General features: G+C 48.2%; 1 protein-coding gene across 1 annotated transcript in view; it reads right to left on the bottom strand.

The window, feature by feature from the left end:
* Positions 1–484: 484 nt before the first annotated feature.
* Positions 485–16,909, bottom strand: part of FBXW8 (F-box and WD repeat domain containing 8) — a 90,488-nt gene continuing 74,063 nt past the window's right edge. The window contains exons 7-10 of the mRNA XM_015567570.1: positions 16,638–16,765; positions 5,457–5,630; positions 3,369–3,479; positions 485–2,835 (exon numbers count right to left, since the gene is read on the bottom strand). Coding sequence (XP_015423056.1) covers positions 2,691–2,835; positions 3,369–3,479; positions 5,457–5,630; positions 16,638–16,765 — 558 coding nt within the window. The 3' untranslated portion in view covers positions 485–2,690. The remainder of the gene's footprint in view (positions 2,836–3,368; positions 3,480–5,456; positions 5,631–16,637; positions 16,766–16,909) is intronic.

Here is a 16,909-nt window from a genome sequence, read left to right as displayed (position 1 = left end):
CAGGCGGCCACAGCTCTGGGGAAGCCGTTTCTCTGTAACGACGGACAGAGTTGCAGGGCCAGGGTCTGCCATTCAACTGCAGAGCAGGAACCTCAGGATGGGGGTGGGGAGGAAGACTTCATCTTGGGGTTGTCGCTTTCCCTCTCAGAAAGGCCCCACCCCCCCGCGTCAGGAGATGTTTCCTCCGAACAGCTGAGACCCAGTGAGCCAGGGGTCTTCCAACCATGAACTACTGTCCGGGCACCAGCAGCACTGAAGCAGCACCCTCTAGTGGCAGCGATCCGCCCGGTACACAATTTCACTGGGAGTTTTGTGGGTTCCCTGGCACCTGGGCTCAGAACCCATAGTGGAGGTTCTGAGATAATGACTCGATCATGGGCGGCAGAGCCAGGCCACCCAGCACGGTGAGACGCTGGGGAGAGTGGTGGCCAGGGGACTGTCGCTGTGCGCCATGCCGGGGGTGGCAAATCAACTGAGCAATAAAAACATTTTAGAAATTTAATATTAGAACCAACACAAACAGTAATGAAGTAGAAAGCAAAAGTCATACAACGTTTTGAGTCAGGACACAAGAGCCTGGGGTCTGGCCCTTGGCCCCCGCAGCACATCCGAGTCCCTTCTGTCTGCAGGGGAGACACCGGGGAAGAGCTTGGGAAGCAGAGGTGAGATCAGCAACCAGCTCAGAACGTGGGAGCAGCTCCTTGAAAGGAGCCCATGGGGAGGAATAGCCCAAGGGGTGAGCAGAGGGGTGGACATGGCCAAGCCTTTCTCTGCTGCTGGGCAAATGGTGGTTTATAAAGGGACTCTGACCCTTTCCCCACCGGCCGTGTCTCCGGGATGTCAAGCTTGCAGCGGAAAACACTGAGGTGGGTGTGCTTGGAGGTGACGGTTTGGGTGACAAACTCTTCTTTGCAAAACTCAGTTTTCAGGAATGGGAGGTAAGTTAGATCCGGGGGGTGGGGGGGACCTGTGCTTGTAACATTTTACACTGGACCAGCTGTTGCAGTGGAGAGCAATAGTTTAAAACTATTTTTAATTTTGGTGTAATTGTCTGGGTCTGATTTCTTTAAACTGTTCAATTATGTAAAATTGCTGCAAAGCTAGTATGGAAGAAAGAACTGGGCGATCAGACTGGGCAGAACTGTTTCTTCAAAGGAAAAATGCTCCCCAGTGGCATTAAGACTGAGAGGAACAGCTTCCAGAAACGGGATCGGAACCTGAGTGACAGTGAGGCAACCCCTCCTTTACTAACTGCAGCCGCTTCACTCCCGAAGTCGTGGGGCTGAAGGAGGCAGAGCCGTCCGGCAATGTCCGGACAGTGCGCCTCCAGGAGGGCAGGCTGGGCGGAGAAGGGACAGCTCCTAGTCACAGCTCCCCTGGCCTCCTGCTGGACGTGGGGTTTTAATGACGATCTTAAGTAATCGGAACCTTCACGATCAAAGGTGCTGGGACTGAGTGACGGCCCGCAGGGCTGGGCCATGTGACACGCTGTGTGCGAGCTCCACTGCCGTGGCCACCCCTGCTGGGCTAAGCGTGCGGGGGCGGGGAAGCCCTCCTGGCTGGATATTGTGCTTTCCTGGTCTCAGGTCCGCTTTGATTTCCTTTTTCAAAACCAAGTCAGAGTGTTTGGAATTTGCAGGTGTTTTTGTTATTTAGCTTTCTGTTGGTCTTCAGTGTTATGGCATTAGGATTCAGGGTCACTGAGGAAGGCCTGTCTGGTAGTGATCTGTGCATGGTCTGTGGGTATTTGGAGAGGTACAAAATTCCTTATGTATCTATTGGGTCAACTTGTATATTAGACTAAGTACATCCTCATGCTTCAGTGTTTTTGCTGCTGTGATCTGTTGCTAACTCACTGGAATATGGGTCTTGCTTCTCTTAGTTCTGTCTGTGTTACTGTGACATTTTGAAGGTCTAGCAGGTGGCTGCTGCCAACACTGTAAATCAAGGGTAAGGCAATGGTTTGCCATTTAATCCTTTGTAAGTGGAAGCTGTTTATCAAACGGAACAGTTCTCCCGCCTTGGCTTTATCTTAGTGGTTGACATGACGGTTCCTCCCGTGTAGAATCACTGTCCATCCCACTTGGAGGATGGCTGTTTATTCAGTGATTATGTAGAAAATATGTGCTTTGTATCACATGTTGTAGGCGCAATAATAAGCAAAATAGTCATTAGTGGAATAATGGTATAAATATATAATTATAAAAGCTCTGTGGAAAAATACTGCTAACCCAGGTTTGCACTGGTGACATGGTGTCGGAGAAGCCCGCGTGCGTGAACACCCGATCTCAGCCAGGCACAGCCACGGGCTGGAGGCTGGGCAGGTGGGAGCAGGGCCCAGAAGAGCCTTGTTCACAGTGATAAGCCCGGGCCTTAGTGGAGCTGCAGTGTCCAGGAGAGGCGGGAACCCGCTGGGGGTGTCCCCCTGAGGCGGGCGGGCTGGAGGAGGAGGAGGATGTGGGGAAGGCGGATACATGTGAGTCATCAGTGTGTGGTTCTCAAAGCCAGGAGAGAGGGACCAGTGCGGGGAAAGCCTGACAAGCCCAGCTGTGCAGTCGCGGAGGAAACGGACAGGGGACGCACAGGCAGAGAGAAGGTGCGTCACGCAAGTACCCGGGGTTGCTTTCTTCCCCCAAACCTTTGAAACCCGGAGCAGAGGTCCTGTCGTTCTTTCCATTTCTCACTGTCCCCTAAGTACTGTCGGAGGGGAAGGCGAGCGCGAGGTCATAGCTGTTACCCGCCGTGGTGTCGCAGGACGAGCGGCAGGCGGGAAGAGCACTCTGCAAGGCCAGCCGGTCCACGGCGAACTCGTAGGCGTGGACCAGCCCCCGGTGCCTAGAGGGGCACAGAGAGGGCGTCCTGCAGATCTGCCCTCTGGGCCCACAGTGAGCGGACACAGGATCCCAGGACCAGAGGTGAACGGGTCAGTGCCACGAGGAGAGGCCCCTGGTCTCACAGGCTGCTCAGACCAGGCCAATAAGAGGCACCCGAGCCTTGTGCATGGGGTGAGGAGGGAGGGGTCTCCCTTGTGTGGCAGCTGAGTCACCCAGCAGACCCACAGGGGGACTTAACTCAGAAGCCGTGACTAGGACTCTAACCACTGCAGGTCCCTAAGCCCTTTGTCTTGGCCTTTCTGTGTCCCCACCCATGCAGCCATCCTGCAGAAGCAGTGAGATATTGTGGGGAAAACACAACACAGCACGTAGCACATTATTTGCTAATATCACTCACCCTATTGCATCTCTAGCTGCCTGTGCCTGAGGGTACATCCCGTAGGGAGTAGTGTGACATAGGGGGGGGTCCTATTCTAAGATCAAACATAACTGTCTTTTCTGCACATCCAGACCACAGCAGCTGAGCCCACTGACCTCCTGTGCGTGGCGAAGTTGTCCAGGTCGGCACTGCGCACCACCCGGTCGTAGGGCACGTTGGCCGTGATGAGGCTGTGGCTGGTGAAGGCGAGGTGGCGGACGGGGTGTCTGGAACACAAGGGGAGAGCACTCTGCTGAAGGTAAGTTCGCTGGAAACTGAGCACATCCTGCATGTGCTGCCAGCCTGGAAGCTGAGAACTACAGGGCCCTAGGACCCTTTAACCAGGCGTTTCTTTGACAGAAGACACCCCCCAGGCGATGTCTCATCTTCGTTCCCACAGGTAGAGCCAGGCCCACTCTGTAAACAACGGGGCGTGTTTGGGACGTAAAGGACAAACTCAGCAGCACGCAGGCCAGAACACCCAGGCTGGCTGGTGTGGGACAAGTCACTCCAGCTCCGAGCCAGGTCCATCTGCAGGCACAGAACCATAAAGGCCTGTAGTCCTAGTCAGGGGCTCCACGTGACACAGGTAGTCTGGGTTGTAAACGCACATTCAGAAAATCTTGGAATGAAATGGCTTGAAATCTATATACAAAGTTTTGTTCATTCTAAAACCTTTTCATTGCTACTACGGTCACAGACTGAGCCAGGACACCCAGGGTGAAAAATGTCCAGTGCAAGCGGAGACCTGCCATCAGAGATGCCCGCCTGGTCAAGGTAAGACATACCTGGGGGGGGGGGGGGCACAATCTGGGTTACAAGTTCCTCGAGCAGGAGATGGTACAGGGCACAGATGGGCCCAGGGTCCAGCACTCAGGGAGGAGACCACGGCTGACAGGCCCGCTCAGAAGGCACAGGAGGGGGATTCTCTCGTGCATAAAGGGAGTCTGAGCCCAGGGAAGCAGGAGGAATGGAGAGAAAGGACGGGTGTGAGCAGGACTCAATGAGACAGGCACCTGCCCGAGCGCCAGCGGGACAGAGCTCAGAAGAGCATCACAGCAGCAGTGGTAGGCGACTGCAGTGAGGCGTCAGCTAACAGTGACCTGGTGAGGGACCAGCCGCTAACTGGTGGTCGAACTGGACGTGCATTTACAGATGCGTCGGTGCCACAGTGCTGGGAAGACCGCTTCACCAGCACGGCTCACCCGAGGGCATGCAGCTTCTCGGAGAGAGAATGAGACTGGAGTGCAGGCCTAGAGAGCTGCACGCAGGGGAGGCACTGCTAGAGCCAGGTGGAGTCAGTTCTAGACTCTGGGATTCCAGTGGGTGGGAGTGTTAGTTGCCTTTTGGCACCACCTGGTGGCAACTCAGTGCATCACCACAGAAGTCAGAACAGGGCCTATGGGAGGGCTGCGGGCCCTGCGCGTCACCCAGGGCTCTAGTCTGTAAAGCTGCTGCTGAGGCACTGCCTTCCAAGGAAGAAACCACATTCTTTTAACGTGGCCCTCCGTGTACTTAGAATGAAGACGGCGCTGCCTGGCCGTGGGCCTAGTTTAGCATGATTTGCACTAGAGGAGGAACAAAGCTCAGCTCACAATTGCAGGCTGTGGCCTTTCCTCCCCCCTGCCTCAGAAGCAGAGTGGATGGGGGTGAGCAGGCATGTCAAACTCAAAGGCTAACACAGGCCAAATAAACGAGGCATGCGGCCCACCGGCCATGAGTTTGACATGCTTGCTGTAAAGTGTTTAACCAGTTAGGCTCCACTCATGTAAACATACCTACACCTGTGAAGCCTTCGGCCTGTGCCTATTTAACTTGAATATTCGAGTTAAAGGTTGAGACTGCACATTCCTCCTAGTTTAAGCCTGAACCCATCCAGTCCTAAGTGCCCTTCTACACCATGGCAGGGAGCCCAAGGAATGGGCAGGACATCACATCCTGCTGCTGAGACTGAGTGGAGGGAGGTGGGAATGAATGAGGCAGTTTTCACAATGGAAGAGAGGAAATGCTTCTCTACTGACCGTGACCGGCTCCATTCCTCAGCCGGAGTTTCCTCATCTGAAAATGGAGATCACAGCAGCTGGCTCTCGGGGTTACGGTGAGGACTGTAAGCCCCAGATGGCACTGAGTACAACACCTGGCTCAGAGGTTAAACTAGTGTCGTCATTACTGTTAGCACTAGAGGTGCCGAGAAGCAGCCTTACCTGGAATGCACCTCCCACAGCTTCTGGTTCATCCGATAGTCCCACACGGAGACCAGGCCCTCCTCGCCTCCACTGACAACTTTCCAGTCGTCCATCTGCACAGCGGAGACGCCAAGCTGGTGTGCAGAGAGCGACAGGGCGATCTTGTTGGTGCGGAGGTCATGGATCCTCACCCTGGAAGGCCCAAGATGAGCAGAGGTTAGAGAAAGCCTGAAATGACAAACCCTCCTGGGTTGTGCTGGGGTCTAGGCACAACAGTCCGATGAAGACAGAGACCATAAAACCCCTGTGGTTGCAGAGATCTAAACATGCTAGAAAACGTTATCTCCTTGGTCCACCGTCACACAGAGGAGGCCCAGACGCAAGGCATGAACGAGTGAAGAGCCCAAAACTGCTTAGCTGGGAGGACTTAAGAGCACCCAGAACAAGAAAGACTCGGGACCCATCCAGTAGGTGCCTGTCACTCACTCTATCTGCTCAACAGGGAGACGCCTGCCCTGGGTGCCCCTCCACAGAGGAAGGTGAACTCCGCCTCCACATGGGCATCGGCTGTCCTAAGGGTAAGTGTAACTCAGCACGGAAACTGCTTGTGGTATAATATTCTGTTAGGGCAAATCAGTTACGCTTGTCTGCCACCCAAACCCTTACCTGGTTGAGGAAAAATAACATTTTACTCAACTCTGTCCACCACCATCTTGCTGAAATGTGGGAAGGGAATACCTACAGTTAAGCAAGTGTAACAGAACCGTGAGAAGTGACTGCCCAGGCCCACACTCTTATCTAAAGTCTGGGAAGAGTCACTTGCCTTGTCATCATCTGCATTTCTCCCTGCTCCTCACCTGAGGATGTGCTTTTTACTGATGAGAGAGAGAGAGAGAGAGGGAGAGGGAGAGGGAGAGAGAGAGAGAGAGAAAAAAACATGGATCAGTTGCCTCCCGTACTCGCTTCAACCAGGAATTGAACCCACCACCTTTCAGTGTTCAGGACAACGCTCAGCCAACTGAGCCACACCGGCCAATCATCTGAATTCTTAAAGAAACTTTTTATACAAGTATGTGACCTTCCACATCAGGATAAATTATATAGAGACAGAAATCTCTTATCCATAGAAACCCCAACATGCTTAGCTTCCGAAATCAGCCACAAGAGCTCCCACTGAATGAGACAAAATGTGTGTACAAGAGACCCATGCTGTAACTCACCTAGTGGGGGCGCTGGGCAAACAGAATGCTGGTATGGCCAACGTGACCAAAGCATGTGTTTGACACCAAACTGTGGTGAGAAAGGATGACCTAAGACATGTCCTACACTCTCGGTTATGAGAATACACACACAAATCTATTATTTTGAACCGAAAATTCTATACCTAGCTTACCTACCAAATTTGAAGGTAAAATTAAAAGGCTTTTGTTTTTTCTTTTAACAGAAAAGGACTCAGAGTGAGCAACCTGTAGCTAAATCCCAGAGGACTGTGAGGAGCCAACACACAGACCACGCAGTGACGCACAGACAAACACTGAGCGTGGCATAAGAGGACAGCCGGCTTAAGACTGACGTGTCTGCCGGGCAGTAGATACACACAGAGCAAACCCACCTAGAAGAGTTCAAACGGGTCACAAAGCAAAATTCAATATATGCTACACACACGCCATGTTTGCAGGTGCAAAGAAGAGGTAGCAATTTTAACACCAGAAAAGGGATTTCAGAGCACAGAGATGAGATGAGAGTACTTTAGAATGATGAAGGGTACAATTCACTAAATGTTCAGTAAAACCTGCCTGGAAAAAAAAACCAGAAAACCCTACATGGACCTAATTTTTTAATTTGGTTTCTTTGGTCATTATAATCTGTTCAGGTTTTCTATTTAATTGTTAACATCTCCAAATCTGAAGATACAGATGAATGCATGATTCCAAGAAAGACCCCTGGGGGCAGACAGTTCCAAGAGTACACTGGGGCAGCTGTCCCGCACAGAGAACCAGAGCACCTGGCCTGCCTAGGAGGAGCCCCCTGGGCTACGGCACTGCCCACAGGAGCAGAGGAAGCTTCCAGACCTCCATAGAGCCAGCACACTCTTCCAAGAAACCGACGGAGAGCACACAGGAAGGCAGCAATCGATCGGCACCAAAGCTGAGACCTGAATGAAATATTAACTAACAGAATCCACCCAGCTCCTGTGAGCACAATTCACCTACTATTGTAACAAACAAGAAAAAACACATGGTCACTCCTATGGATGCTGAAACGAAATCTGATGAAATATAATATTTATTCCTAATAAAAAGTATTTAAAAAACAGTGACCTATACTTTTACCACTGATATGTCACATTGTTTTTAAAAAACGGATATAATTAAATAAAAGAAAATAAGGTGGGAATCCAGTAATCCAGTAAAAATGAGGTGAGAATCAAATGCAAATTAATGTCAAAATCAACAGCTGTATCTTATGTACCAATAACCACTAGCTTTAAAAATGTAAGACCCCACTTATAATAACAATTAAAGGCAAAATACCCTATAACTTTATTTTAGAGTTCTACCATATACATTATACTAAAATAAATTATAGAAGGCTCAAGAGTCAACATAATTAAACTCTAAATAGTCAGAATAGGAAAGGCCTTTCTAAATATAAAAAACCTGTAAGTCAAAAAGAAAAATATTGAAAACTGTATATAAAGTATTTTTCTCACATGGGGGAAAAAATCATAAGGCAAAATGGTCAAGTGGGGAAACGGTTGGTAACAGAGAGGGCTGGCAAATGCCTTCAAATTGATAGTAAAGATTGACAACCCAAAAGTAACAGGAGAGAAAAGAAAACCATTCACAGAAAAGAAAATACTAATGGTTTTTAAACATGTGTGTCATGTTCTAGTTCACTGGCAATGAGAGAAATTAGGAAGTAAAACTAATGCAATACACCACTTGTCCCCTATCACCCAGCAAAGATAAAGTTTGGCAGAACGCTCTGAGCCCCTCCGTGCTATGAGACCTGGAGGCAGGTACTTAAGTGTGGCTGATGTGAGCATAAATCCCTCTTTGGGGAGTGACTTGGTAATATCCAACAAAATAAAAAAAACACTACTGACCTAGCAGTTCTGCTTCTAAGAATTCAGGCTACATCGCACGTGTACAAATGCATACAAGGCCACTGGCCACAGCATTGTTTTTAGTAGCAAAAGATGGGGCTTCTGTTTCAGCAACTTGTTGACCCACTCATTGAAAATCCCTTAATACTGCTGGATATCCTTTTAAATGCACTACTGAGCTCACAAAACCAGCGACTTTCCCAGGGCTCAAGCTGAGAACCAGCCTGGAGAGCTGGAGCTGCAGTGCCAGGCTCCTGTGTGCATGTGTGGTGGGTGAGGCTGCTGGCAGGTGCCAATCTCAGGAGCCAATGGGTCTGGATCTTACCTGGACACAGGTCCACCCAGAGGGGGAGGGGGTGGGAGTATTGAGAGTCCTGCTTTATAAAAATGCCAAAGTAACCTACAAATGAAAATATAGTCCCTGGAATTAACAGGCTGGAAGAGTTTATGAATTAGAGGATACATCTGAAAAATTACCTAGAATGCAGAACAGAAATTAAACAGGTGAACAATGTGAATGAGGGGTTAAGAGACAGGAAGAATAGAAGGAACGGTTCACATGTGTTGGAAAGAGGTTCCAGAAGGAAAAAATAGTGTGTGTGGCAAAGAAGCAATATTCAAGTGGTTAATGGCTAATATGTTTCCCAAATCAATGACAGTGATGCATACTCATACTTCATGAGCCATAATCAAAATAAATAGAAACACCACCTAAGAGTATCATATCATAAAGTGGGGATGTGCAAAAGTCTAAAAGAGGTCTTAAAAGCGACCTAACGAAAAAAGGCATTCCCTACTAAGGAATGACCATAAGAGCGACGGGAAAAACTAGAAACAACATTTAAGTCCTCATGCATTTGGATGGCACAACTCGCTCTCTCGATGGAGTGTGAGCTAAAGCAATCACGGTGCATCCGGACAGTGGAGCCTGTGCAGCCACTGGAGAGTGAGACAGCTCGGAACACTGACAGGCAGCTGTCACCAAAACACGGCTCTACGTCCAACCACGGCCTGCGTGTGACAGGTGGAGGGTGTATGCTGTGCACCTGCAGTCGCTCCTTAGAAAAGGCTCACTGTTCCCAGAAGACCGAATGCTTCCTATTAATGCCTCTGTGCATTTTAAAAAAATGTATATTTCTATTAATTTCAGAGAGGAAGGGAGAGGGAGAGATAGAAACATCAATGACGAGAGAAAATCACACTGATCAGCTGCCTCCTGCACACCCCACACTGGGGATCAAGCCCACAACCTGGGCATGTGCCCTGACCAGGAATCAAAACGTGACCTCCTGGTTCATAGGTTGACGCTCAACCATTGAGCCATGCTGGCCGGGTGCCTCTGTGCTCTTTAATCAAGTTTGAACGTACAGGTTACCTGTTTAAGTAAAATTGAAAAAATGTAAAGAAAATCCTGGAAGGACATATTCAAATTGGTAGCAGTTACCTGGGGGAAGAGTGGCAGCTAAGAATAAGGGGGAAAGGCGGCTTTTCCTTTTTCTTCAGGACACTGCCATATTGTTTTAAGAAACAAGAACTCATTTGTGACTGGAACGGGCACTGTGAGGTACAGCCACGCTGTTTAAGCTGGGTGGGGCGTGACAGGCATTCGTTACTCTAAACTGTACACATCCCTCACCCTCCCATGTGCATACCTACTCTGCTTCAAATATAGATGTCGCCTCAGAGCACAGAGGAGATGCATGAATTCTTCCTGGGTGGGACATGCAACTAACTAGGTGACACATATTAATGGTGACCCCGTTACTCCAGCAGCCATTCAATCCCCCACTTCCCAGTAGGGAGCTGGGCCTGCAGGGATGCAGGAGAACGTGCAATGTGCTGGGAAACGAAGGTCTCCCCTCCAGCCCTTAGAGGCACCATCAAGGCCCTGGTGGTGAGGAAGGGCAGGAAGGTGTCAGCATCCTAGGAGCTTGGCCTGTAGCAACCACAGCCGAACGGCTTGCTAATGGGGACCTGAAAGGGACGGGAAAGCAAACATTTAGCCCAAACACTTTCAGCACATATCTGGTTAATAAGGGCCTACTTTGCCGTGGTGATTTTCATAAAGAGCCCCTCTGTTGAATATTTATGCTCTGTAATTTACAGTTTGGCTGTTAAGGAGACAAAGGCAAACACGAATTTGGTCCAGAAGTTCAAAGTTTGCCATCTGTTTTCCTATTGTATTTAGATACCAGCACGGATGGCTCCAAACAAAACAAACAAATATACCGAAAGATACAGCACTTGCGTATTTTGTATCACCAAGGAGACAAAAGTGGGCCAAAACAGACTTCACTTCTCCCCACAGGGAAAAGGAAAAGCATTTACATGACATCTCCTTGGAGAGCATCACTCTGGCCTCTTGTCGCCAGATAGAAACAGCACGCACCCCAGCGTGCGAGGTCCACACAAGCCGCTCAGCTTCACATGCAGGGTCCGGTGTCTGCCTAGAACAGCTGACGGTGCGCGGCACCAACCCGAACAGCAGCGCACCTTGGCAAAGCCCGTGTCCTCAGCTCTCAAATCAAATACTCGGCGCTGGGAACAGGTAGCACAGCAAACGGGCACAAGTATATGCCAAGACGGCTGATTCCAGGGACAACAAGAAGCCAATGGCAGGTACTGAGTCCCTATCTAGCACGTATTTCATCAACTTTGCCCGCTGAAAAGAAAAATAATTGGTCCGAAAGCTGTAATTGTATTATGTTTAATATTCATGGTTGGATTTGGAGGGCTGTTCCAGCAGTCCCTCTCTCCAGTCCCTCTCTAATGAAAATCGCACCATAGGAGGCGGCTCTAGCCCGCCAATTAAAACAAAAGACACCAGAACCTTCCAAAGCCTCCAACAGAGGAGCATCCATCTGATGGGCAGGAAAACGTGCTGGAACGGAGAGGGAGGCACGCTCGGGTTGGTCCTGTGCTAAGAGCTTTGAATAACTTATTACAACACTTGCAGATGGAGCAGATACAACATGCACGCCCCACTTTCGCTCTCTAACAGCAGGCAGCAGGGCCAGAGCACACCGCAACTTTGTATTTGTCAGGGCAAGCAGTGAGCGCTGAGACTCTTTAATTGGGGGTCACAACTCAGGGCTCGCTTCCCATTGCTTTGGATTAAATAATCCCATGTAATAATAATGCAAGCTGCACTAGATGGCAAAGGTGAAGCCTATTCCGGCTCAGCTCGGCAGTTTCCTTAAGAAGGACCTGCCCTTCAGCTATATTTCTATCCAGAAAATAAAGGGAACAAGAGGCATTAAAATATAGGCTTTTTAAAAAAAATGACCAAATTAATAAAGAAAACTAGTATTTAAAAAAATCAATACATGATTCTGTTTTGTTTCATTGAACCTGGGCTATTAAAGAGGATTTTAAAAATAACCTTTATATGCCAAAATCAATAGCTTTATCTAGATAATACTGGTGATGGCTTTTCGTAAATGATTCACTTGAAACAGCAACTAGAAAAACGGCCCAGTTTGATCCAACGAGGCTATGCTGAGAGCTCTCTACTTTAAAGCTGCGTCTCTGAAGTCTCCAGTTCTCCGTATCTTGCCCACAAAGAGCAACAGGCCCCTTGGACTAATCACTCCACCTTCCTGGGCCTGTTTCCTCAGTCAGGTCAATAGGAGAGAGCTCTGCGTGGCCGTACATTCTGCAGCCCCTCACAAGCCAGCCCACGGTTTTACCTCTAGACACAATGATGTAGGAAACACCAAAATAATAGGGCACATGACCCCAAATTGGAAACGCGGCAACATTCCATTTACTTTAATTTCTTTTTAAATTTTAATCAGATGAGTATACCTTGAATAACCCCTCTATTTTATGGTCAATTGATTTTCAACAATGGTGCCAAGACAATTCAATGGAGAAGGAATAGTCCTCTCAACACACGATGCTGGACAATTAGTTATCCACATGCAAAAGAATGAGGCTGGACTCCCACCTCACACCATACACAAAAATTAACTCCAAATGCATTGTGACCTCACTCTAAGAGCCAAAAGTACAAAAATTCTTTGAAGAAAAAACAGGAGTAAATCTTTGTGACTCTGGGCTAGTAAATGACTTCTTCAATATAATACCAACAGCACAAGTAACAACGAAAAAAGAGATGGCCTGAACTTCATCAAAATGAAAACCTGTGTGCTTTGAAGGACACCATCAAGAGAATAAAAAGACAACCCACAGAATGGGAGGACATATTTACAAATTCTATCTGAGAAGGGAGGGTATCTGGAATACATGAAGAGCTCTTACAACTCAGTAAGTAAAGAGAGAACCCAATCTAAAAAATGGGCCAACGATCTGAGTACACATTTATCCAGAGAGGCCAAAAGCCCATCAAAGGTGACTTATTTCGCTTTTCATGACTGAGAGAGACTTGACTTTGGGTGGTGAATGCATAATGCAATATACAGATGATGTATTATAGAACTGTACTCTTGAAACTTATATAATCTTATTAACCAAAGTCACCCCAATAACTTTAATAAAAAATTTTAAAAACCACAATGAGATACAACTTCACCCATTAGAACAGCTGCCATCAGAGACAATGGCACATATTGTTGAGGAGGTAGAAAAATTTGAACAGCCACTCAGAGAGACAGTCTGGCAATTCCTCAAGTTGTTCAACACAGTTACCAAATAAGCCAGCAATTCCATTCATAAGTATACATCCAAGAGAACAGAAAACATATATCTACACAAAATTTGTAACTAAATTCCATGAGGTAAAAGTAAAATGGTGCCCCGCTGGTGTGGCTCAGTGGTTGAGCATCAACCATGAACCAAAGAGTCACGGGTTTGATCCCTAGTAAGGGGTGTGCAGGAGGCAGCCAATCAATGATTTTCTCTCTATCCCTCTCCCTTCCTCTTTCTCTAAAAAATCAATAAAAACATGTATTTTTAAAAAGGTAAAAAGGTAAGAAAGACTGACATTTGGAGCAGAGAAATAGAAACTATAAAAAGAAATGAATGGAAATTTTGGAATTCAAAAATACAAAATTTGAAATAAAAGTCACCGATGAGCTCATCAGCAGAATGGAGATGACAGAGGAAGAGCTAGTGAACCTGAGGTTACACAACAGACACCATTTGACCTGAAGAAGTGGAGCTGGGAAAGAAGTGAACAGAGCTTCCGTGATCTGTGGGACAATATTAAAAGGTCTAACATCCGCACCCCCCACCTCTCACTAAAAAAAGAAACTCCTTGCAAATTCCCACCTGTTTGCAAACTAACTCAAGCTGATTTCCTTATTTTAATGAAAAATTACTTTTGTCTTAATCTGGGACAGTTTTATGCATCTTTAGAGCCCATGTCATTCTCAAGTTATTTATGAAGTACTAAGAGAATGCACTGGAAATTCCGTTTTTTAAGTTAAGAAAAAGGAGGGTCTAGGTTTTTAAAAATTGCATTAGCCATTAAGTAACAGTCTAGGATGTAGTTCTTTTCATAGTATCTGACCGCTTATTCCCACTTTTGAAATAAAACAAGCTGTACACGCATGGGTGTGCCTCTCTAATGAGCTCCTACTCATAGCTATTAAGACTTTGAGGGGGAAAAAACCTCACGATATTTCCCTGTACTACATTTAGAAATTTAGGTTCCTTATTCCTTCCTTTTTCCAGATGTACAATGTTTAACCCCCGTGTTTCAAATTCATATCGCTTACCCTGCTACTCTGACTCAGGAATAATCCTCCGTACGATGGTGAGACTCGGACATACTCTGGTCAAACAGCTGGCACACAGGTAGGGCTGCCCTGACTGAGGCCGCTTAGGATGGCCCCCTCCCCAGCTCCAAGTCACTAGTCTGTTCCTTTCATCCACGAGACAGAGGGTTTAAAAAATAACATTGGTTTACTAATAAAATGGGCTTAATGTGATCAAGTCTGGATTGCAAGATGACCACGAACTCTGCACACTGAGTGGTAGCTCCTCCCTGGCAATGGTCGCATGAGCAGGCAGCCTGCTCCGGAGTTAAGTCAGCTTTGCTTCACTCTGGAGTGTGTGTGTATATACACTTTAACTGATAACTCACTTAATTTTCACTGCTTTTTAACTGATTTGAACGAAGAAAATTTATCCTCAAGTGCACTAGACTTTTTTTATGGGGATACATAAAAGATAAAGTTTACGATAGCAGTTGATGAATTAAAGGCACACAACTACCTAACGAAATGATTCTTTTTTTTTTTTAAATATATTTTATTGATTTTTTACAGAGAGGAAGTGAGAGAGATAGAGAGTTAGAAACATCGATGAGAGAGGAACATCGATCAGCTGCCTCCTGCACATCTCCCACTGGGGACGTGCCCGCAACCCAGGCACATGCCCTTCACCGGAATCGAACCTGGGACCCTTCAGTCCGCAAGCCGACGCTCTATCCACTGAGCCAAACCGGTTTCGGCACGAAATGATTCTTGATGTTTGTGATTCCATTGCTTCATGTTATCAGCAGTGCCTGGACCAGAACGGTCATCAGTTTGAAAACAGGCATTGACAAAAAAATTACTCATTCCTGGATTCCTTTAAATTTTGAAAATGAACAGTATGCTAATAAACACTGACTTTATAATCATTCAAATTGTGTGTACATTTTTGGGACACGCTGTATACACTGAGTGTGTGCCACTCGGACTACCTGGCAGTCGGGGTGGAGCCAACAGTGGTCCCGACAGCCTGGCGGGCCTGTCCCCTAGAGCTGACTGGGCTAAGGCAGGCGGAAAGCAGGTTTCCGGGAGTCCAGCTGTGGCGGCCGCCTACACGGCCACGCTGTAAACCTCACCGACAAGCCCCACCCTCCCGACTAGATGCCGCAGTGCCCTTGCATGTGCTCTCCTGGGAAGCGAGGAGCTGCGAGGTCCCTGTGGGGAGACCCTATCAGATAAGCTTGGAGCCTTTGTGTAGCTCGGTCTGGAAACTAAAACGTGATGGTAAAACTACAAACTGACATGCTTCATTTGCTGGGGCACACGGGGCCACTTATCAAGCCTGGCTGGGCTTTTTAAGAGGAAAACTGGACACACTGAGGAGTTCAATTCTCAAGCCTCGGAAATATCGGCCATGTCTGGGGGCCTTGAGAAAAGGGACCAAGTATTTCCTTTCAGTAAAGCATTCTCACATTTTCTTTTGGCTCTGCGGAAAAGGGGTAGTGCAGGGTGAAGGTCAGGAGTTGAAAATATTGTTTGACAAAATGATTATTTTTGCAAGTGCTGCACTGGAGCGGCAGAGATGTGGGGCTTGGCACGAAGGAGCCCCCCCGCTCGCGTCTGATCCCCCCGCCGAGCAGCCACCACCTGCAGCCTGGGGCCAGCCGAGAAGGGGCGCGCAGACCCTGGCCTCTAGCCATGCCACCTCTCTTCAGGGCTGGATCAGACATGGCCTATAACCAGCCAAAAATTTAAAAAAGGAAAAGAAAAGACATGGGGAGAGGACATGGGGATGGGGGAAAAAACACTAAAATTTGGACACGGAGTCTTTTCAAACACTTTAATCCTTTCGTGCTGATGGTTCCTGGAGCGTCCGTGGCTGGCACGGGACCTGCACCGGGAAAACCCGACTCCCCGAGCCAATGCGCTGAAGAGAAGGCTGCTAATCACCTAAATAGGAACTGGAATCTGTTCACATGCGGCCTCTTCCCCATCACCAGCGGGACACCACGGCGCTCGGAAACACACTCTTGACATCATTTGGCAAGCAACCCCATTTCGTTGAACATGATTCATCCCTTAGGTTATTGTTTTTAATATTAGAAAGTGAGCTTTTAAATGCCAAACAAATTTATTCCAAGTGGTCTCACTGGGCCTTCCACCGTGTCCACCAAATGGCTTAAAAGACCACCTTCCCGTGGCACTGCAGAAAGGAGGCACAGACAGCGCCGTCCAACTATTACCTAATGCGAGACTGTTCTCTCGGTTCACAGAGACAGCATCTCTGGGATGGGGCTGAGCATGGTGGACGGAGCTGTGGAGTGAGCACTGCGGAGTGTGAGCCGCGGAGGACATGTGTGAGCAGTGGGGCTGGGCGGCCAGGCCGCGACACAAAGAGCTGTGGCTACAAAACCTGTTACTCAGACATACCTCCGGTCCATGTTGCCGCTGACCATGAGGTGGGGAGGGCTGTCCCTGAGGTTGACGCAGGTGAAGTCGCCAAGCGCGTTGCCTAGTTTCGAGAGGCAGCGTTCTGCTTCCAGGCTGTAGACCAGGATCTGGGGAGAAAGAACATGCAGGTGCCCTGTTATTAGTACATACAGCAGCCCTACAGCAACACGCTTCATTTCAGCACACCCAGGCAGGGCCTTGCCCCAGCACCTAGTAAAGATGTTCTGCCACTAAACACCCTGACCTTTTCC

The sequence above is a fragment of the Myotis davidii genome, unplaced genomic scaffold (assembly GCF_000327345.1).
Source record: "Myotis davidii unplaced genomic scaffold, ASM32734v1 scaffold1330, whole genome shotgun sequence".
Classification (NCBI taxonomy): Eukaryota; Metazoa; Chordata; class Mammalia; order Chiroptera; family Vespertilionidae; genus Myotis; species Myotis davidii.
Note: the sequence above shows the minus strand (reverse complement) of the source record. Positions and strands in the feature narration are given on the sequence as shown.